The 23,816-nt window shown below is 36.6% G+C and overlaps 3 protein-coding genes and 1 long non-coding RNA gene across 5 annotated transcripts; 2 read left to right on the top strand and 2 right to left on the bottom strand.

Moving 5' to 3' along the window:
* Window positions 1-11: 11 nt before the first annotated feature.
* Window positions 12-13,338, bottom strand: bicdl2 (BICD family like cargo adaptor 2). Of its 2 annotated transcripts, XR_010904488.1 has the most exons (11): window positions 12,762-13,338; window positions 11,390-11,757; window positions 7,486-7,701; window positions 7,139-7,255; window positions 6,882-7,028; window positions 5,085-5,231; window positions 4,785-4,859; window positions 4,586-4,668; window positions 4,296-4,410; window positions 1,895-2,155; window positions 12-1,742 (listed from the first exon to the last, which is right to left on the bottom strand). XR_010904488.1 is itself a non-coding variant. In XM_067439963.1 (10 exons), the coding sequence occupies exons 2-10, from the start codon at window positions 11,651-11,653 to the stop codon at window positions 1,979-1,981; spliced, it is 1,341 nt and encodes a 446-aa protein (XP_067296064.1). In that variant the 5' UTR covers window positions 11,654-11,757; window positions 12,762-13,337; the 3' UTR covers window positions 1,775-1,978. The 2 variants fall into 2 exon arrangements, 1 of the variants encoding a protein (XP_067296064.1); XM_067439963.1 differs by lacking the exon at window positions 12-1,742 and having other exon boundaries at window positions 1,775-2,155; window positions 12,762-13,337.
* A 1,449-nt stretch (window positions 13,339-14,787) lies between these two features.
* Window positions 14,788-17,001, top strand: mia (MIA SH3 domain containing). Its single transcript, XM_067439965.1, has 4 exons — window positions 14,788-14,944; window positions 15,915-16,048; window positions 16,222-16,332; window positions 16,429-17,001. Exons 1-4 carry the CDS (start codon window positions 14,815-14,817, stop codon window positions 16,450-16,452), a joined length of 399 nt encoding a protein of 132 aa, XP_067296066.1. The 5' UTR covers window positions 14,788-14,814; the 3' UTR covers window positions 16,453-17,001.
* Window positions 17,002-17,117: 116 nt separating this feature from the next.
* Window positions 17,118-21,246, top strand: cfap68 (cilia and flagella associated protein 68). The gene is made up of 4 exons (XM_067439966.1): window positions 17,118-17,223; window positions 17,644-17,905; window positions 20,607-20,676; window positions 20,788-21,246. The coding sequence occupies exons 1-4, from the start codon at window positions 17,213-17,215 to the stop codon at window positions 20,943-20,945; spliced, it is 501 nt and encodes a 166-aa protein (XP_067296067.1). The 5' UTR covers window positions 17,118-17,212; the 3' UTR covers window positions 20,946-21,246.
* Window positions 21,247-22,154: 908 nt separating this feature from the next.
* On the bottom strand, window positions 22,155-23,803 carry LOC137070569 (uncharacterized). Its single transcript, XR_010904282.1, has 2 exons — window positions 23,504-23,803; window positions 22,155-23,473 (listed from the first exon to the last, which is right to left on the bottom strand). It is a non-coding gene; the product is annotated as an uncharacterized lncRNA (long non-coding RNA).
* Between the last annotated feature and the right edge of the window lie 13 nt (window positions 23,804-23,816).

The following is a 23,816-nucleotide window of genomic DNA, read 5'->3' on the forward strand; positions in this document are numbered from 1 at the left end:
GGTATTAATGATCCAGACTGTTACGTCACAGTCTGTGTTATGTGGATTCGCCCATTTTTCAGTTTTGACAAGATTTATATATGAAGGAGGAGCAATGTGTTTAAGTCTCTCATGGTATGTCAGCTCCATGTAGGCTACTGAAGTCTTATTACTCAACTATGCCAATGTCAAGGTAAATACAGTTTTCTTTTCAATGGCATCTTTAAAAGAGTGAGCTTGGTCTGGTGGTAGCCAGACAAGCGAAATCCCCCCTTTTGGAAAGAGTGGGTCGTGTTGAACAGATTTTGCACTATAAAGCGTGCCTACTTTAGAAACAAACCGGAGCTGCACATTCTGCAGCATGACACAGTGATGCGACTCGTCAAATGACTAACCATCTTGTCAGTAAATTGCCATTTGGACGTATTGTTGATGGACTCCAGGTGTTACATGAAGAAATGTATGATGTAGTGAATACCTGATTGAGCTGAACCATTGTAACATTATATCTATTGTGTATTCTGTGTTGAAATTCACACAATAATTGAAGTGATTGTGTGTATACATTTACAAAAGTCTAAGAGCACTATGGTGAAAATATTTTTATGTCCAGCTAAACAAATATTATATTTTAATGTAGTCTTATTGTGGACTATTGAAACAATGTAGCCTGGTTTCACAGATAGGGTTTAGATTAAGCCAGGATTAGGCCTTATAGTTCAATTAGGACATCTTAGTAGCTTTTATAACTGTGTCTTAGAAACAAACATTACTAGTGTGCATATTGAGACAAAACAATTGCACTGATATATTTAAGATATATCAGTGAAAATTGCCTGCAGTTAAAACAGCTCAAACATGCATTTTAGTCTGGGACTATCTTAAACCTTGTCTGTGAACCGGGAACATTAGCTCTTAAGTCTTAATTCCCCCCCCAAAAAAAACATCTCCAAAATCCAATTTACTAGGTAAATGTGGGTGGTCACACCAAAAATTGATTTTATTTCGATAACAGAAGGTAACTGGTCAATAAGAAACTTTGGTAACACTTTACAACACGGTTTCATAGTTATAAATGCTTTAGAAGTGGTTTTCATTGTTAATGTTAATTTTAACGTTTGCTAATACTTTTGTAAAATCAAAAGTTATGTATGTTAACATTATTTAATGGACCTGAGCTAAAATAACTAATAAGTAACTAAGATGTATTTTTGTATGAATAAATACTGCAACAAATGTATTGCTCCTTGTTAATGTGACATTATTGTAAAGTGTTACTAAACTTTTAATTGTATTATTTTTCGATTTCTAAACACTTTAAAAGGGTAGTGTGGTTCCTAGTTCTTCTCGGTTTCTTCCTGTGATTTTAAACTGACTCGATAATAGTGAGATCAGATTTATGTGTGGGCCCTACCCTTTGATGTAAGATTCTTTGTTAAAACAAATATTTAACTGAATTTTTACAGTAAAAGTAATGTTTGTAAATCGAAAATTTACATTGGCTCCTGGTACACTAACACAAAAGATAATCATGCAAAGTTATTGAGCCAGCTTTATTTTCATGTCATATCCTTCCATATGTATGTGAATGTGTTTATGTAAAAGGTATTATTATCATTGGTTATCATGCATATTGAGGCACAGCACTTGTAAATTAATAATTTGAGAGTATGAAAGTTGTGTTTACATGAAATACTACTGAATGCTGCCTTTAATGGTGCTAAGGAGACAATTGTCTTTTATCGTTGAAGAATAATAAACCCCTGTAATAAAAGAGTCAAGAAAAACATTGATAAATGCTGTACATTTATTTTTGTATATAATTTTGCAAATAAATACTGAAAACATAAATATGCAATAGTTCTAAATTATTTATTTCTATTTACATATTTGGGTGATTTTAAAGATTATTTACCAGTTGCCATTTGTAGACAAAATGAGAAATCTCTCACTATTGTATTCTCTTCTTTTTCCACCTCTCCTTCTTTTTGTCCTCCAGTCAGTCACCCCCAAACAGAGAAGAGAAAAACCCTTTCCTTCCATCTTCCCCACGTACACGCAGTGACTTGGTGGTGCGCGTGCCTCTTTGAAAGCCTGCCCGTTCCTTGTTGTTTTCCTTTTCCTTCTCTTGTTGTTGGAGTTGAACCTGATGACAGATCACCATACGCATGTCCTCCTAGAACAGAAATATGTAAGGGTTTGTTCAGATTTGGCATGTTTAGTTTTATTTAAAAAAAACCTGGTGCGACTGCTCTGTTAGTGCGGTTCGTTTAAATAGGTGTGAACGCTGCCATTTGAATCCTGGTGTGCATCAAATATGCAGGCCGAGACCGCTGAAGAGTGGTTTTGAAATTAAATATGAATGCAACACGAAATAAAGACATGCAAAATAAACCAACAACGGGACATGACGTCAGAAGATACGACCCTAAAAAGGATAGAATGCTCAAGTGTACCTGTCTTTTCTTGCCATAGTCACAATGTTGCCCATCACAGTTTGGTAAAGGCATCAGAACTGCGTCTACTTGTGTTAAAATGCCAATGTGAAGGCTAAGCTGACCTGTTTTTTTTGGTCCAGACCAAACTACAAGTTTGAACATACCCATGCAAAAGCAGAGCAAAATTACATGTTCTACTTACTGTACAGTATAGTATAGTAATAATTTTCATTTTGAACAAAAAGCTGACAAAAATCATGTTTTTGTCAAACACAACATCCAGATCAGATCAAACTGAGATGGAGCAGAACGAGTCCATCAACACCCCTAATGATTGTACAGTCATGTAGCTCGTCCTGGGTCAACATTTCATTCAGTAACATTAGATAGTTTGATTTATATTATGTTTAATGTTGATGATCATGTTATTATAAAATGTTTTACGTAATTTTTTCACGTTTGGTTCTTCTTCGCCTGTGTTTTGATCAGGAGATTCTGTACTCATTCAGAAGATGCTTAATAGTGCCCCCTACTGTATAACAGTGAAAACACGGAAACCCAGAAAATTAAGTGTTTGGATGGGAAGCATTTTCTCACAAACAGAAGATTTTGTGTTTTGCTGGGAAGCATTTTCTTACAAATAATGGAAAATTCTGTGCTTGTTTAAATGGTATAAAACTATTATTTACAACAGTGGTTTTCAATCCTGGTCCTGGGGACCCACCACTCCGTACATTTTCTCTAATGAGCTGATGATCTGAATCAGATGTGTTAAATTCAGACAGGACCAGGATTGAAAACCACTGATTTCAATAATACAGTGATTGTGTGTCCTTTACAATTCATAATTTCAGGAACTAAAAGGGCCCTAATACTTACCCCTGTGGAACTCCAAACAATTGCAGTGAAAAGAGAAGACTGTTTCTACAGTCAGGAAAAATTAAAGGACAGCTCTCTGTGCTGTGCAGTGCATAGTAGATATCCATTTTCTTTAAGGGTTACTTCAGCGATTAGCATATGGCTTTGTATCAGTAGAAACCCTGGAGTATATTTAAATGATTGTGCTTTCCCCTCTCATATCCCCCTGAGACAAGAGATTTATGCATTTTATTTCTGGAAAAATTCCTCATATGACGCAAATTGACGATATTTGCATCATAGGAGGAATGTTTGGCCAAAGGCTAAATACTACAGCCAGCAGAGGGAGCTATTTCCGCATGTTTTGAACCCGCCATGGGGGATGGAGATCACACTCAGAGCTCAGCTCACAGCTACAGGCACTCATTTAAACGGAGCTATGGTGAGCAATGTAAGTCTTTTAACTTCTCAAATTAATTTCTATGAAAGTTAAGCTTGCAAAGGCATGAACTGAAACGCGCCAGACTGAACTCGCGCTGTGAATGTATGCCGCGAGTGTAGTCGCGATTACCTCAGCTCTCATCATGAGAGCTCATCAGCTCCTTTATCTCACTCGTGCAGTTAGTGCTCAGTGCTGTGATACTCGCGCGGTGACTCACTCATTATATTGAACAGACACGTTCAGTTTTTAATTGTAGTCTCTTCTCCAACTCAGTCAAAGTAATCAAGTAGGTGGCTTTGGGCCTCACAGGGCAGCGAAGCATTCTGGGAATTGTAGTCTTTCATCCCCATGAGACAAAAATACATTTTCTGTCTTTTCTCAGTCTAGAAAGCACCAAATTCACAAATAATTTCACATTTCTACTACATTGATGACCCAGTTTAAATACAGATTCATCTTCCCAGCGCTGAAGTACCCCCTTTAACGCTCTGGGTGTTTTTAGAGCGTAACTTTTCACTAAAAAAATCCTGTAAACATATTAAAACTTAAAAAGTAAAAAAAAATTACAAGTTACCAACCTGCCAAGACTCAACTTCCTGTGACAGTGCCACCTTGTGTCTGATGGTGTTCAGAAGCTGCTGATTGAGTGCATCACGTTCTTGCCGGGCTAAAATGGTCTCCTCTTCCAAGGCACTTATGGGTGAGAGGGAAAAAAACAAAAGTCAGTTTCTAGCTGACCACAGATTATTATTCAAAATGTGCCCCATTTATAACAGATCGTTAGCTTATCACTTTATCTCTGGCATTAAATATGACATACAGAGAAAAAAACCTTATAGATTGAAAAGTATTTTGATCCAGTTCTCACCTATACGTAGGTTTACCAGGACTGTTACGAAACGGCTTTACCTCCTCCCTCAGCCCTTCTAATTCAGTTTCTCTGGACTGTAGCTGATGAAAGAACAAAACATCACATATCAACTATAAGCATGCTGTTGTGATGTCGCTTTGGATGAAAGCACCTGCTAAATGCATAAATGTAAATGTCATTGCATTATGTTGCTAACCTCTTTCTGTAACCTATGAATCTCTTCTTCTTTTTCTTGTAGAATGGCTGAATGGGCTAAAATGGTTTCTTTAGCCTGTTGGAGATCAAAAAGAAAAGAATCAGCCAGCAGAAATAAAAAGTGATCCGCCCAATTAAAAGAGAGAGCTGGGTCAGGAGAGAAACAAGCACTTACATGCTTAAATGTAAAAAAAGACCCTTGATAGTCAATTCACATAACATGCAGTGCTGTAAACATTTACTACAAGCTAAGTTGAAGCATGCACACCTATCTTTTCACTAAGCAGGGGATGAGAGCTACCTGGCACTGTTGGATCTCACTCTGAAGTGACAAAGGGAAGCAGGTAGCCTCCCCCAGACTGGCCTCTTCTCCCAAGGCTTGAACCCTTTGCTGTAGGGTACGGTTGACCGTTCGCAGCTGAAACACTGTGCTGTGCTCCTGTTCCAGCTGTGAAAGAGCCAGAGACAGCCAGGCTGAAACTCTCTAAGGGTGGATGGACTCTGACCAGCGAAACCTGACCAGCAGTCAAAGCTGTGCCATGAAAATGCCCAATTCCCAATCACATTCTATTAAATTAGGTCTAGGTATGCAGATCTACATTTAGTGTGTCTCAGATTATTGTATGTCAAAGTGGCCATTTAGTACACTATATCACAGCAAGGACACATTATGCCAAAAGAGTAGTATGCCCGAATACATTGTAATCAAAAAACAGCTTGCAAAAAGTACCCAGATAACCTACTACTTCCTTTGAGATTCTAAAAAGTGCATCCAATGGACACTGTCTTGAGGCTACAAGAGAAGAGACGCAACTGACACTGGTAGGTCATGTGAAAGTAACAAATGGCAGATGTTGTACATCCGGTTTACATTTATAGTACTAATATTTATACTATACTTTAAGTTTTGGTTTAAATAAAATAAATAAAATCATGAATATAAAGTTCAAAAGAACAACATTTGAAAAATCTTTACTGTCCATTTTGATCAATCTGTCAATCTATCAAATGTCAGTAACACTATACAATAAGGTTTCATTTGTTAACAATAGTTTACATCAACTAACAGTGAACATTTGAAGCATTTATTAAAGGGTTACTTCACCCAAAAATGAAATTGATGTCATTAATGACTCACCCTAATGCCGTTCCACACCCGTAAGACCTCAGTTCATCTTCAGAACACAGTTTAAGATATTTTATATTTTAGTCCCAGAGCATAATGCAGTCAATGCCCACTTTAGTGTCCATGTCCAGAAAGCTAATACAAACAGGGTCGCCAATGTCACGTGATTTCAGCAGTTTGACGCGAAACGAACTGCTGAAATCACGAGACATTGGCGACCCGAATCATTGATCGATTCACTGATTCATTAACCGTTTGATTCTTTTTAGAGGCACATGGAGGAGAAGACAATGCTGAATAAAATCGTAGTTTTTGATTTGGACCAAAATGTATTTTCGATGCTTCAAAAGACTCTAATCAACCAACTGATGTCACATATGGACTACTTTGATGATGTTTTTATTAGCTTTCTGGACATGGACAGTAAAGTGTGCATAGACTGCTTTATGCTCTGGGACTAAAATATAAAATATCTTAAACTGTGTTCAGATGATGAACTGAGGTCTTACGGCGTGGAACGAAATTAGGGTGAGTCATTAATGACATCAATATCATTTTTGGGTGAACTAACCCTTTAATACTAGTAAATGTTAATTTCAACCTTTACTAATAGATTCAAATCCAAAGTTGTACAAATGAGACTTTATTGTAAAGTGTTACCCAAATTTCTTCTTTTTTTTAAATCATACTGATCCCAGACTTTTGCATGGTAGTGAATATCCGTAGCTGATATTTCATCACATTGAAGTAGATATTTTACTAGTGCTTCATACTTTTTGAAGGACTCTTAAAAGCATGAAATGGACAAATGGTAATTGGTGTATGTAGATGAAGACCTGGTGCAGCTTCATAAAATGCAACAATTTAGTTCTTATGTTGGATATGAATTTAATTATATGTGGTATTTATATGACAATTACACTCTCCTTCTGCTATGTGCTCTCCGTTTATCATCAGGCACATCCTCCTCACCTCAGTTTCTTTATCTTTCAGGCTGGTCTGGAGCTCAATCACCCTCTCTCTCAATTCGTCCCTCTCAGATCTCAGCCGGTCGTTGTCTTCTTGAGTTGACTTGAATTGTTCATCCATACGAGTACAGCGCTCTTTCAAGACCCTGTTCTATGGCACAAAATCAGTGAAAAATAATAGAAACAGTGAATCAACATACTACTTTCAGTTGATTATCTCAAAATCTCAGCTGATTATTTCAACTTTCGTATCTATACTACCTCTGCTTGCACACTGTCCAGTCTCGCAGAACTTATGGATTTATTGAAACTTGTATCCTCCATTTCTTCTCTCAAAGCACGAAGCTCTGTGCGCAAAGTATGCTCTAAAGACACTGCCTGGAAGAAAGAAAGAGGAGGGGGGTTATATGTAGTCAAACATCATGACTGCTTCTGACATTAGACAAATACCTAAACCTACTGATCCACATTCCAGCCTCGCATCTAATTGTGTCAGTGTTATCACGCCACTAGACACATTTACCCACTACAGCTGAATGCCTCTGAAAAGATTTGCAAGAAGTTGTTAAAACCGGGAAACTAGGGAATAAAAGCTTCTGATTGGTCACCTCTGCCAGCTGTTCCACGAGTTTTTGGTTGTGGTTGGACAGCTGAGTGAGTTGCTCGCTCTCCTCACGGCGCCGGTCACGACTCTGAGCGTGTTTTTGTTCCAACTGCGCACGCATCGCTGTGATGTCAGCCTGTAGCTCTGCTTCCCGCTGACTTGCCTCGAGGTCCCGCACCTCCAGACGTCGCTGCATCACGTGTTTCTCCTGCTGAGTAGCCTGTTGCACATCAAACTTTGTAATTCACACACTTTTAAAGATTATATTATATTGATGTTGTGAGGGGATAACAATTTAGGATCCAATACCATTTGTGAAGAATTAAGTTCAAGAGTCAGGAGTGCAATTTAAGAAAAAATTCTGAAGAATAGTTTGCAGTTTCATCAAGTCTCACAAGGAGTTTGTAGGCCGCGCTCCCTCTTGACGCACAAGCAATTTCTCAACAGTTATACTGTTTTCAAGGCCTAAGCCACATCATTAGTGCAAGTTGAAAGATTCTGATTGGCTAAAAAAAATGTCCACACATCATCAGTTATTCAGATTAACGTGTACATAGATCACTTGTTGACGCTTTCACCCAGGAATTAGGCACATAGTGACCTTCCAGATCTGGAACAGGCGTCAGCTTGCCCAGAACAACAAGTCCATCCATCTCTTAGGATGCCCGTAATCCACCCACAATACTGATCTGTAGCACAGAATACTGCACACATACACTCCTCCAAGGTTGGAAGTTGGTTGAGTTCCAGATCTAACCAGAATGCTCCCCAAAACATACTGATAACATGTGCTTTTTCTAAGTGAGAGGTACAGACAATAGTACAGGCAATATTCATACAATTCATTAGTGTTTAGTAAAATATAATATTTAAAAAAAAGAAAGACTGATCTATATTCATGTCTAGAAGCCTGGCTTAGTGAGCAAGCACTGTTACTGCACTTCTGTCAGGTTAGGGGTGTGTGATGCCTCCAAACTCCTGGTGTCTAAAACCAGTGTTTAGCGACACATCACACATCCCTAGGACAGACCCTCATTCACCACACAGAGACCAAATACAAACTTTAAAAAACACAAAGGAAGAAACAATCATTTGTCCTATTGATTTAAGAATATCATAACTGGAATGAATCATTAGAAATCATCATCATAATAAAGGAGGACAAATATGAATTGATGCTTTGATTATTAATTTAATTTGGATATATATTGGTACATTGAAGTGGCAGTGGATTTCAGAATCTAACCTTTCAATGTTAACAAGATCGATGTAGAATCATATCTACCTAAATGGCTTTTCTATGCAGAAATGTTTATTTTGAGGTTCTTGAGGGTATTTTTTTCCTCTGAACTAGATGGTATAATGGATATAACTGTAACACAACCATATAATAGCTGCTGGGTTCTATTAAAGGGGTACTTCAGCGCTGGAAAGATGAATCTGTATTTAAACTGGGTCATTAATGTAGTAGAAATGTGAAATTATTTCTGAAATTGGTGCCTTCTAGACTGAGAAAAGACAGAAAATGTATTTTCGTCTCATGGGGATGAAAGACTACAATTCCCAGAATGCTTCGCTGCCCTGTGAGGCCGTTCCCAAAGCCACCGCTACTGGACACTACTGTTCAATATAACGATCGAGTTGCCGCGTGAGTCTCACAGCACTAACTCAGATTAGGAGTCAGATTACATTTAACATCATACCTAAATGAGATGAATGAGTGATGAGAGCTGAGGTAATCGCGACCACACTCGCGGCATACATTCACAACGCGTGTTCAGTCTGGTGTGTTTTCAGTTCATGCCTTTGGAAGCTTAACTTTCATAGAATTAAATTTGAGAAGTTAAAACACTTACATTGCTTAGCATCCGTTTAAATTAATGCCTGCAACTGCTGTGAGTGTGATCTCCCATTCCCCCATGTGCGAATTGAAAACATGTGGAAATGGCTCCCTCTGCTGGCTGTAGTCTTTAGCCTCTGGCCAAACATTCCAAAGATGACGCAAATATCGTCAATTTGCGTCACGGGAGGAATTTTTCCAGAAATAAAATGCATAAATCTCTCGTCTCAGGGGGATATGAGTGGGGGAAGCACAATCATTTGAATATACTCCCTGGTTTCTACTGATACAGAGCCATATGCTACTCGCTGAAGTAACCCTTTAAGTACCGAAAAGGGCTCTGCTGTTGTAACAAGAGAACAAACAAACACTATTTGGGACCAATACAAACTCCTTCTGAATGAAAAGCCACCATAAACTATTACTGTTGCTGCTTCTTATGTAATATAATTTCACTATGTAGGAAATATAAACACTCAAAATTAGTAGTGTTTGAGTATTTCCACAAATAACTATTTCTTGTAGCTCTTTTTAGGCAAGTCTTCAAGTACAGTGGTTCTCAAACCAATCCAATCTCCCTCACTTAACATACCTGATTCAAATCATCAGCTCATTAGATTTCATGGGTTATAATGTTTTAGGTTTTAGGCATCATTTTGACAGTCCTTTTAAATGTTTTGTAATGTTTTGATGTTTAGTTTGATTATTTTTTATGTTTCTAGCGAAAAGGGTGGATTCTGGAATACACTGCCACTTCAGTGTATATCCCTTTTGGGTAATTTGTAGAGAGTGATTATTATTAATATGTATCCTTCTACATATTAAATGATTTGAACGATTTCTTCAGGCTTATGAGATTTTATTTAGTTATAGAATTACATGTCCGATTACTGAAATGTGCTCTCTCCATGTTTTTGAGAGAGGCACCCAAAATGTTAAAACATACATAGTATTCTAGCTGGCCAAGATAGCCGAGGTCACCGGGGACACTTCAGCCTATCGCCTAAGTGACCACTTCTTAGTTAAAGCATTTACTTTTCATCTTCAATCCCTAGAAAATAATGATGAATATTGTTTGAATGTCTCACTGAGAGAAAAATACAACTTAACAGTATGTTTTTGGAAAGTTTCCCATTTAGAACCAGAGCTCGACCAACTTCAACATAAAAGCTGTGTATGTGTGTGTGCTAGAATTCTTTTTTTACAGGGTAAGGTGAAAAACTGGCACCCTGTGGAGACGGAACCTAGAAACGCAGTTCTGTGACCTAGGAGGGTCACTGCGTGCCTGAACCAGGGTCTTAGTGACATCCAAATAAATGAATGGAGATATGCTTCTGTCTATCATGTGTGGAGATTTTCTAAGTCTATCTATTTCTTAGCCAATCAGAATCATTCAACATGTAATGATGTAGCTTAGAGACCTGTGCAAAGTATAACTGCTGTGGAATGAGAAAACTTATTGTATGCCATTATTTACTCTTCTTATTTATACAATGACTTGAAGAAGTAACATTGTATCCTGTGTCTGTGTACAATACCGTATAACAAGTATATTTCAATTAAATTCTAAAAATTCAATTAGCTTAACAGTTTAGATTGTAAACCAAATTTTTTAATACAAAAAAATCAGCCTCAAATGGTGTACACAACTGTTAAAATATCATATAAACATAAACAAACTAACTGTATAGACTTAAGGTCAGTTCACAACAAGAACAAAAACTATAAAGATAACTATATCAATAACTATATAAGCATTCACACCGGTGGATGATAAAGTTGTTTTTTAATAAGTGCGTGTCCAATTACTGTATATTGTCTGCTGCTTTAAATGCTTGAACTTCTTAAAGTCAAATGGATTCTGAATGACTGTCAATATTTGTATTGGTTTATCACCAAGAAAAAAATACTTCTGAAGGTGAATCCTGTGTCGTTATTGTTGTAGCTGTGATTTGGACTTTCTATATTCATATTTAGAATTAGAATGATTATTAAAACTTATTGTTATTGTTATAGGGGCCCTTATAGAAACTCCATCTCTTTTAACCAAAGTCATCCTCATTCATACCTCCATCTCTCTTTCCATCTGCTCTATCTGTGCAGCCAGCTCCTCGTTTTTCTCCAGCAAAGCTTGGCCCACCTCAGCCGCCAAAATCAGGTCTTTTTCCAGGAGAGTAGGGCTGCTGTCATCCTGAGGCGAGGCGAGAAGATCATCTGGTCCTATTGTAGGAGCCATGATCCGGTGACTGGAGGAAGAGTGTGAAGAAGAGAAGGGGAAGAAAGAATCCTCCAGGCTGGGAGAGGGTAGATTCTCTCTCTTGGATGGAAACATTTGTTCGTTCCTTGAGTTCACGGCTGTGCAGGACTCCTAGTGAACGTCCTGATAGTCAAACGTTGCTTATCTGCATCTTTCCCGGTCCAGATGCCTTGATTTTCCTTAAAGTTAACAAAAACACACTGTGTTATTCTGTAAGATAGAATCTGGCACCTGTTATGTTCTTCTTGTGAACTCAGTTGGTTTTGTATATCCTTCAAATAATGAGTGTGTGTCACATTAGGGTGTATTTGAGGCAAAAACTTCTTCCATGGGTGGAATCGTCAGTTTATTTATTGTTTGCTTTATCTTGAATCTTCCTTATAATAATTCTCCCTATGAACAAAAACATGTTGGAACAGGTGACAATTGTGTTGGAACTCACCCTGAAATTTATGTTACAATGTAGATCGGTGTATTACTTTACAATATCTAATCTCCATGGACTGTAAAGAGCTTGGATTTCTTCCCTACATGTGTGTCCTTACAAGCAACACATTATCCAGAACTACCTTGGGGCATTTCTATTGTTGTCTAGTAGCTTCTTTTGTAGACATGACCAACATAAAGTTTCAGTGTTTCTCTCACATTCCAATAGTCATTCAAGACTCACCCATTACAATTGGCTAAACAGGTTTTAAAGAACACTGGTATCTGAGACATAGGTGACTCTGACCTCCTTGAATCTAAAAGGCAGATATTTCACCATCATTAGCTGCTACAGTTATTTAACATAGCTGAAAAGTGTTATCCTGAAGAAAAGAAAAAAACTTCTTCCCTCTCAGTTGATCATAATGGAGGAAGCATAAACATAGGATGACATCAATGGATGTCATGTAAACCAGAACCTCTGGTTAAAGTGGTTATTATTAACATAATGTGATGTCGTGGCCAATGTTATGACATTTGAATCGTTGAGTCGGCTACAACATTAGTCTAATATAGTTGTAATGTAATTAAAACAACCCAAACAGTTCGTATCAACTTCATTGAACGTAAAGGCTTAATTACATGACTTCAGAAATTGAAAGAATATGTTATTATGTTCAAAGTCAGAAACCGTGTCTGCTGGTAGTAGAATGTCTCTATTGACTATTTAGAACAAGTAATGCTTTGTTTTTCCTACCTGGGAAGTTCCTGCTCCAAACTTAGCACGAGAGGTGACAGGGAGGTACTACCAGTCGCCTTGGAAGCGCTGATGTTGTAAAGCAAATTTAGACACACCTTCTCCTTGCGTCATCCGTTAAATGGGAGGAGCCGAGTACCTACAAAGTGCAAACAGCGTAGGCGTCACTGACGTCAGACGTTCAGGTGTATGGAACGCCATACTGGTGAGATAGTTTGGAAATGAAAATAGCACCTATGATTGTGCAAAAATAATTGTACTCGTTTAATATGAAATGTTATAGATTTCTAAGAGATGCTTGTTTGCACTATTGTATTTGTTTGTATTGGAAGTCAGTGGCTACAGTTTTGTTTTACAGTTTTCTTTTGTGTTCAACAGAAGAAATAAACTAATGCAGGTTTGGAACATGAGGATGATTAAATTATGACTTGCATTTTTGGGAGAACGACCCCTTTAAGTTTGAGAAATATAAAAGTTTAATTTAATGTTTTTATATAATTGAATCTTCTTTTAGGTTTATTTTCATTTTGTGGTTTTATCTATTTATTTTTACTGTTTATACTGTTTTTACAGTATTGCTGTTACTGATTTTACACGTGGTGTTTTATTTTGTATTATGCATTACATTGTGTTCAGTTTAAAGGAAATGTCCCCAAACGTAATGTCCTGGCCCTGCATTTATTTCAGTTTTTAATGTAAAAGTGTATAGATTTACAAAAAAAATGTTTATCTATTTCTTTTTTTACATTTTACATTTTGTATCTCTTTATATAAAGCATCAAAAGACAATTAATGTAATTAGAATTCAGTATTACATTTAAACTAAATTTAAAACTAAACAATTTTAAAACTAATGCATTAGTCTTCAAATATCATTTTATAGACTTATAGTCACAAAACTGTCCTCGATCTAAAATTGATCTAAAATGTTGTAGCCTATATGCAAGTTAGACTGTAAAATATTATTGTCATGATTTATCACATCTTTTGTCAAATAAACTTTAGATTTTTTTTTTTTACTTTTCACATTTTAATTAATGTGATTTAGACAACATTGTTTTTTAGTGTTTGTTTATTAATCCAAGCTTTGTTGTAATAACTAATTTTTTTAATTTAATTTCATAACATTTTATTTTAATTGTATAATTAATTTATACATTTATAAATAATTTATTTAAATGAACTAATAAGGTAACCAGGTAACCTATTTTTTAAGAATTTATTTTTTATTTTATTTTTATTTTTATTTTTTTTTACAGTGTAGGCTAAGTATTTGTAATTTCCACAGTGTCAGATGTTGAAATTCTCAGCATAAAAGAAGCCATTCAGTGGCTGTTACCTGCTCAGTGCTGCCACTCTGTGGTTAAAGTCACCCACTACTTCACTGTGGAGGAAGCAGCTTCATACTAACTCAGATATAAATGAGTAATGATCAAAATTGCACATAAAGCTAATTAAAACTTAACTTTGTTGGACTGATTATGGTATTCTAACGTGATCCAAATATGGAAATGGCTCAGAGAGACCATAGGAATGTTTTGAACCCAGTGAGTGTTGATTTTTGCCACTGTGAAAGGATGGGTTATTCAAACCCTGGCAAAGGCCTCCGTCTATGGGACCTGTGGCCTGGCTGTGTCTCTAACTGTGGTAACAATGAACTGAGTGTGGATTCAGATAGGATTAGTAATATCTACACAAGCGAGTGCCTGTGAAACTTGCAGCAATGCTTCCTGTTTTCTAGACTTCATATTTTTCTCTTACAGAATCTGAATGAAGCTAGTTACAGCTATGGGCCCGGCTCTGAATGTTGACTTACAGATCTAAGACAAGAAAACCATGTTAACTAGATAATTAGGTTAGCAATGATTGTCAATTTGTCATTAAATAGTTCCGTAAAAAACAAATCACTTGTGTCATATGTAAATACGGTTATTCCGAGCTGTTACTGCATTTGGTCCCGTCTTCTGAAAATGGGAGGGGTTTAGCCTCAACTGGGCCCCTCCCACTTAAACTTTAGTCCTATTCAGACCAAATAAGAATCAGACACACAAAGATGGAGAAACCCTGTACTAACTGGACTCTTCTCCTGGTGCTGTGTGGCCTCCTGCCACTGGCGACTCAGGCTGGCAGGCAGATGCCAAAACTCTCGGACAAGAAGCTATGCGCCGATTCAGAGTGTAGCCGTGAGTAATGCAAACCAGCATATTTTAGAATCTTTTTTTATGTTGCATTTCAGAATAAGTAACTTTGGTAACACTTTACATTAGGGCTGCATTTGGTAACATGAATTAATTGTTACATGAACTAATAATGAACTTTACTAATAAAATCAAGGGTTGTATCTTTTATTTATCACTTAATGGACCTGCTAACATGAACTAACAATGATGAATAATGTTCAAAAAATACACATAATATATAAAAATAAGGTAACACTTTACAATAAGGTTTGATTAGTTAACTACTTTGGTTAACATGAGCTACAATGAACAACGTCAATCTTATAATGTTAATTTTAACATTTACTAATACCATTATTAAAATATTTGTTAACATTACTTAAAGCACTGTGAACTAACATGAACAAACAATGAACAGCTGGATTTATATTAAGTAATGTTAACAAAGACTAATAAATACTGTAATAAATGTACTGCTCATTGTTAGTTCATGTTAATTTATATGTACTAATGTTAACAAATGAGACCAAATATAATGAATTTTGGAATATGATCCGTTCAGTTTGTGTGTAAAAGGCCAGTTTTGTTTAAAATAAAGAAAAAACTATTTTTTATTATAGTTGACAAGTTCTTTCATTGTTTTTAGCTTTTTATGTTTACCTAAATAGTTAATAGTAAGAAGTGAGGTTCAAGAAAATAGTTAAATAATAAAACAATTAAACATTGTACACAACGAGTTCAGTTGCTGTCCTCATTTTTTAAAAGTATAATTAACTGAATTTAAACTGGCTTGAAAAAAATACTTAAATATATTTTAACTTATAGAAAAAAGGTGAAATTGCTTACATTTTTATGAGTTAAAGTAATAGAAAACATAATTTGCCATGACTTGATGATATTATTTTTTTACAGTGAGTAGTTTTTAAAGGAGCATTTCACACTGAAGGCATCTAAAATGGTTGTGTATTCACAGATCCCATTCTCATTGCTAGAGCTCTGCAAGATTATTACCCACAAGACTGTCGCTTCATTCCCATCCAGCAAGGCCAGTCTGTCTATGTGTATGCCATGCTGAAAGACCGCGGAAACCTCTTCTGGGCTGGTAGTGTAAGTACTGTACAGTTATGCCTACAAGGCTGATCTGAATTGCAAACATCTCTATCGCTGTATTTTAAACATTAAAACTTCAAATCCATGATTTTCTTGAATGTGCAAAGACAAATGCTTTCCCATCTGAAGATGAAGACACAAAGTGTAACAGAAGATAACTGTTTGTGAAGGTTCAAGGGTCGTATTATGGAGAGCAGGAGGCTCGCCTGGGATTCTTCCCCAGCAGTGTTGTTGAAGAGACGCATGCTTTAATGCCGGCTGAGCATGAGATCAAGACTGATGTGTGTATCTGAAGCTTTTTTTCTAATAAAAACACTTGCAATACGACTATTAAGTGACCTGTATGATTAATTTATAATATTTTTTTTTCTTTTCAGAAATGGGACTTCTACTGCTATTAGGATTGTGTGATGCTTCATCTGGAATACATGATTCTTGATTTCATTCTGCACTTTATAGTGTGTCACTTATTATTATCTCTATAAGGAAAACATACAGAACAGTCTGTAGCCTATAGGCTGTAAATGCTTAAGGATGCAATAGTGTGAATAAAACTGCATTGCTGCTACTTGGCTGCTTCTCTTGCATGTGATCACTGTTTCTTAGTATCACGTGATGTTTTGTTAAGGAAATGATTGCATTTTGTTAAGGAAATGATTGCATCTTCCTTCAATTATCTTGATACGACTTTAGCAGCAGGTAATTGGTTTCTAGCCTAGTTGCGTTCAGAGCTGTCATAAAATTTTACATTTAAAATGGTATTACCCATATCCTAATGTTATTTTATGATGCGATCACATAAGCATAGCTTTACAAGCAAATATTGAATTTAAGCCAAGTTTTGTTTGTTTGTTTGTTTAATAGTCTACCATTAAAAATAACGAGGCAACCAACTGCATTAAACGAAAGTCTTATTATAGCCCTACGTAGGGTATCGTTACTGTATATCCAGTGAGGTTCTAGATAAGCGTTAGGCTACTTTATTCCAGTATCTTTTTTTCATTCAAGAACAATAACATAATGTATCAAGAAACAGTATGGAAAAAATATAAAAAAATTCCAATAAATAAAAGTAAATAATGGATTGGATGGAGTTTCGTAACCGTGGTGGTAACTTTATCAACGGCTCTGGTTGCGTCATGTTCGTTTCCACGGAGACCAATGACAGCAAGGTGAGTTGCATGTTCACAAATAATTCAAATGATTTTAAAATAGGTAACTTTACATAAAATGTAATGTTTTATACTGGTACGTTTTTAAGCGACTACCAATACGTTTGGGTGTTCTAGGGTGAAGTGAGAATGATTGTATCATTAGGCCTACTTAAAGCACGTTACTAGAAATGGATTATGCTACTTATGATAACAAGTAGCCTATAAGTGAAAAAGAGCATTATAAACACGTTTAACACTTGAAATCAGTTGTAAAAAGCTTACAGCAAAAGTAGCCTATAATATCACTAAATAAGCTAATATATAAAAATGAATTTTGATCAATTTTAACAGTATAAATATTTATGAGGCATTTTGTTTATTATTGTGGCTGCAGTTTGTTAAAAAACAATGTTTACCTTTTTATTACTCAAAATTAAGCGGCTCTAAGATGATGATGGCCAATAAAAACAAGGAGTTTTCATGGATAAGAAACGGCCCTGCTTTTCATCACATGGTCCGGGCGTCTGGACAGTCTGAGTTCTGGAATGATTTCACTGATGTGGCGAAATTCCGCCAGTACGGTTGGCGATGCTCAACGAATGTAGACTCTTATTCAAATGCCACCCTCATTGGTAACTGGTCTGAAGAGAGGTTTGACACTCGCCGTACTGTGGCGTTACGACGCCCCCTTCCGCACCAGGTTGGTTTCGTTAGGTAAAACCCGTAACCTGGCTATAATAGGCTACCATGGTTTCACAGACAAGGCTCAAATCCAGACTAAAGGCATGTTTAAGCTGTTTTAACTGAAAGCAACTTGCATTGACATATCTTAAAATAAGTCAGTGGCATTGTTGGTCTCAGATGCACACCAGTAGCTCAATGCCTTTTTTTTAAAAGCATGTTTAAATTAAATGTCCTAATTGAACTAAGGCCTAATCTGGGTTTAATCTAAGCCCTGACTGTGAAACCAGGCCTATGAGAGCAACATTTCCAACTAAGTCACATTTTAAATGTTTGGATTTTTTATTACATTAGATAAAGCATAATACCAAGAGCTTTTTTCAGAAATAAGTTGTAACCAATTATTTTCCAATAACATTTGTTAATCACAAAAAAGCCCACATAATTATCAAGCTCATTTTGAAAACTGAACATTGATTTGTGGTTGTGAAAGTGTACTTGGGCTTTTTTCTTTAAAATTAATGATCCCTAGTTTGATATTTTATTATTTTAGGTCATCACTCAACCTCACATCATTCCACACCTTTAAGACTTTGGTTCATCCTCCAAACACAAATGAAGATCTTTTTGATTAAATCGGAGAGCTTTCTCTCCCTCATTTGACAGCTACGCTACTACCACTTTGATGCTTCAAAAAGTTCATAAAGAGATTGTAAAACTAATCCATATGAATTGAGCCGTTTATTACAAAATTTCTGGAGACACAATCACTTTATATGATTAAATGCCTTTATTCACATATAAACATTCATCAAGTAACACATCAGTTGTGGTAAATCAATGGACACTCAAACATGTTCGCTTGAACCAACAAGTTTCATTCTCCTGTTATACAGCACGTTTGAGCTTCCTCAAGAGCCAATGAGGTTCATTCTCCTGTTATACAGCACATTTGAGCTTCCTCGAGAGCCAATGAGGTTCATTCTCCTGTTATACAGCACATTTGAGCTTCCTCGAGAGCCAATGAGGTTCATTCTCCTGTTATACAGCACATTTGAGCTTCCTCGAGAGCCAATGAGGTTCATTCTCCTGTTATACAGCACATTTGAGCTTCCTCAAGAGCCAATGAGGTTCATTCTCCTGTTATACAGCACATTTGAGCTTCCTCGAGAGCCAATGAGGTTCATTCTCCTGTTATACAGCACGTTTGAGCTTCCTCAAGAGCCAATGAGGTTCATTCTCCTGTTATACAGCACATTTGAGCTTCCTCGAGAGCCAATGAGGTTCATTCTCCTGTTATACAGCACATTTGAGCTTCCTCGAGAGCCAATGAGGTTCATTCTCCTGTTATACAGCACATTTGAGCTTCCTCGAGAGCCAATGAGGTTCATTCTCCTGTTATACAGCACATTTGAGCTTCCTCAAGAGCCAATGAGGTTCATTCTCCTGTTATACAGCACATTTGAGCTTCCTCGAGAGCCAATGAGGTTCATTCTCCTGTTATACAGCACGTTTGAGCTTCCTCAAGAGCCAATGAGGTTCATTCTCCTGTTATACAGCACGTTTGAGCTTCCTCAAGAGCCAATGAGGTTCATTCTCCTGTTATACAGCACGTTTGAGCTTCCTCAAGAGCCAATGAGGTTCATTCTCCTGTTATACAGCACATTTGAGCTTCCTCGAGAGCCAATGAGGTTAATTCTCCTGTTATACAGCACATTTGAGCTTCCTCGAGAGCCAATGAGGTTCATTCTCCTGTTATACAGCACGTTTGAGCTTCCTCAAGAGCCAATGAGGTTCATTCTCCTGTTATACAGCACATTTGAGCTTCCTCGAGAGCCAATGAGGTTCATTCTCCTGTTATACAGCACATTTGAGCTTCCTCAAGAGCCAATGAGGTTCATTCTCCTGTTATACAGCACGTCTGAGCTTCCTCGAGAGCCAATGAGGTTCATTCTCCTGTTATACAGCACGTTTGAGCTTCCTCAAGAGCCAATGAGGTTCATTCTCCTGTTATACAGCACGTTTGAGCTTCCTCGAGAGCCAATGAGGTTCATTCTCCTGTTATACAGCACGTTTGAGCTTCCTCGAGAGCCAATGAGGTTCATTCTCCTGTTATACAGCACGTTTGAGCTTCCTCGAGAGCCAATGAGATTCATTCTCCTGTTATACAGCACGTTTGAGCTTCCTCGAGAGCCAATGAGGTTCATTCTCCTGTTATACAGCACATTTGAGCTTCCTCGAGAGCCAATGAGGTTCATTTTCCTGTTATGCTGCACGTTTGAGCTTCCACAAGAGCCAATGAGGTTTGTTCTCACATATCAAGTAGGTTCGTTGAGCTTTAGTTTATGCTCACAGCTGATCAATGTTTATATGTGAATTAAAGCCAAAATTCAATCTGTTCTTCATATAAAGTGATCCTCTTCAGAATTTTTTACTAAACTGCTTGATTCATATGGATTAGTTCGTTTTACGATCTCTGAATGAACTTTTTAAAGTGTCACTTTCGCAGCTGTAAATGGAGGGACAGAAAGCTCTCAGATTTAATCAAAAAGTTGTTGATCTTCCTTTGTGTTTTCCGAACATGAATAAAAGTCTTACAGGTTTGGAATTACTTGATGGTGAGTAATGACAGAATTTTTGGGTGATCTATGCCTTTAAGTGTCCAAAAACCAGTTCTGTGCTCAGCAGTCAAATAATCCTGATTTTGTTACCCCTCACAGTTCTCTCACTATTTTGAAACCACATATTATTCCAGCTATAAGAAAGATGATGTTCAGCCGATTTACACAAGTAGGTTTTCTTAAATATACTTTACAATTTATTCATTTTAATTTAGATCATATTTTTATTCAACAACATAGTTATGTTTATGTAAAGTTCCTGATATTTCCACTTCATCAGCACCAAAGAGAGAGTCAAGAAGCTTCCCTGGCCACCAACCAGAACTGAACCCTCCGCACACTAAGTGTGTGCCAAACTCCTGCTACAGACTGGACTTCACAGGCACTCAGCAGAGAGAAGAAACAGCAGAGGAGACTTCAGAGCCTCAGTGCGAATAACAGAGACAAACTCAAGCCTTTTTGTGGAGGAATTTCGGCTTCCAAAATTAAATCAGCTTCAATATCCCACTGACTTCTGTGAGTGATCTATAGTCTAATATTGCTTTACAGAAAATCTTTTGTTGTATTTTTCTGAAGCATGTCTATTTTATCATGTATTAACCAGTGAAGATATCCATAATGATTAATATTCCATCATTTTGAGGCTAGATTATTTTACTTCTTAATAAATTCACCTCAATTTATCTAGTGAAAAGTCAGAAATTTTAACAAGCATCTTTAAAATGCAGAGAAATTTACTTTTTCAACCAACATTTTGAGCTTATGGACATTGACTGATAACTCAGTCATGAAAAGTTTGCTTCTTTCTTGTATCAGTTTCAAAACCTATCAAGATATCCTTGTCAATATCCTTTTTTTTCTTCTTTTTTTAAAAAAATTATAATTATTGGCACTGGTAAATATGATCAACGATGGCTATAAAATAAATCTGGATTGTTTATCCTTTTGATAATATATATATAAGTTTATATATTCACAAAATAGAAAGTGGCTGTAGGAAAATAGCTAAAAAATCCAATTTTCATCATCAGGGTAATAATTAAGAAGCTCCATTTAACTAAAGATGTTACGAATCAGCCTGGAAGAGGACGTGTGTCTATATCGTCTTAATGCATGCCGAAGAGAAAAAAATTGAGTGGCCAACGAATCTTTAAGGATCACAGATGGAGAATTGCACAGATTAGTTGAGTCTTGTGGTCAGAAAGACTTTTTTTTTAAAAATATAATAACCCCGTCATCACCACATGTTGTTTGCGTGGGTTTCAAGAAAAATCTTCTGTTTTACTTCAATGAAAGGTTAGCTTTTTGCAAATTTTCTGAATGAAAGATCAAAAGGATAAACAACGCAGATTTATTTTTACAGGCATCTTTGATCATATTTATCAGGGTTGCCAATAATTCTGACCTCCAAAGTACACATTTTAGTGGATTCAGTCAATTGTAAATGTTTAATTCAGCAATTTGGTGCATATATCATTGAATATATCATTGCTACCACTAAATTGTATATTGGATCAGCTGTACTATCATTATTATCAGAATTGGTAAATGAAAAACCCATTGAATACTAGTATTTTGTCATATAGTTTGTTGAAAAGCCATTTTTAATTTTATTAAAAAACAAATTTAATAAAAGTGAGATCACACTGGTTTTGAAAGTCCACAATTTATTATTTATTTATTAATAAGTTAAATCAGTGCATCATCTGTGATTACTAAGGAATGTAATAAGGAATAATACAGCAGTTTAGCGAACATTTGTTTTAGTGAGGTGGAGGTATAAAAGTATGAGGGAAAAATAAATAAATCTAAATCTTTGTCAGAGCCAGCTTATGTTAGTTTTCCATATCAAAAAATGACTGATATAGTTTGGTATTAGCAGCTTTGCCATTATTGAATAAGTGAGCCATTGCTAAACCAAATAGTCTCAGTGATAGTAAACAATGTAAATTATTGGCACTTATTCAACTTATACACATGCACAAACACCCAGCTCACATTCTCAAAAATTACATTCAAATAATATTTGGGAAATAAAGATATATTTGACCTTAGACACCATTCTTTCAAACCCTTGCATTAACAAACGTGTATATGCTCTAATTCCCTGCACACAGGACTATAACTTTAAACACCTATTCTTTGCAACAGGTCACCATGTACCTGCCATTCATGGTGTTTAACATTATTTGAAAGGGGTTCAGAACCACATTTAACCCTTGGTTTTAAAACCCTGCTCATGGTATTGTCATGAGAACCCACAAATATGCTGAGAGTGCCGCATTTTTAAAACGGCAGGAGCGCAACGAGGCGATGAGTGTCTATTTCACGCTCAAATGCTGCACTCTCGCTGTTTTTTTTCCAGTCGCCCAGAGTGGAAGAATGTTTAACTTTGGATAAAACACTGCGTTCATTACTTTTTACCATGCCGTCCAATCACAGTGGAGGAGGGGCGGGGCAAATACCACACCAACCAACCGCCACATTCTGCTTCTACAACATCAGCACATGACAAGAAGCATAATAACTGAACCGAATAATTTAAAACAATAGCCAGAGCAAATACTGTACATTGTATTGTCTTTTTTATATAGAAACAATTCAGAAACAAACTAAAATTAGATACTAGTGGGAATTCTGTAAGGAAATAGTCAACTGAAAAAACACTGCACTGCCAAAGCGCTCTCAAGCGCCCCACAGCAAGGCTTTTTTAGCTGACTTTGGTGGACACGTGGCCTAAGTGTTTGTTTTACACCTGTCAAGATGGTTTTTGTGGGAAATTCGTCTCATCATCTCCATAAAAAGAGATAAGTTGCTCCGGCTACTTTATCACCGTTTCCACTGAAATTACCCAGAACAATTTCTCCCAGGAACTTTTTCCCCCAGATCTGTTGCTGTCTGCATTTCCATTGCTGTCTAAAGTACCATGAAGATTAGTCCAGTTCCGCTGGATTTTGTCCATAAGCCTAATAAAGCCTAATAAAGCCTAATAAAGCCTAATAAAGCCTGAACCTCATTGTCGGTCCATCACTATTTTTTAAACTTCATTGTAGAATCGAATAGCAAACAACTCTTACTGCTTACTACAACAGACTTATACAAATTGTGGTTGAAATAAAATGCTGCATGGAGTCAGCAAATCAAAATGCTGCATGAGCTCAACCAATCAGCATGTTCAGCACCCCAAGTTCCATCCTCAAAAGTTTCGGAATTTTGAAAAAATACTACTTTGTGAGCAGGGCCGTTTTGAGAAGGAAATATTTACCCGGAACTTCATTTTGACCCTGGTTCCTGTGGTCGAAGGAAGTG

This window comes from Pseudorasbora parva, chromosome 3 (assembly GCF_024679245.1).
Source record: "Pseudorasbora parva isolate DD20220531a chromosome 3, ASM2467924v1, whole genome shotgun sequence".
NCBI classification, from domain to species: Eukaryota; Metazoa; Chordata; class Actinopteri; order Cypriniformes; family Gobionidae; genus Pseudorasbora; species Pseudorasbora parva.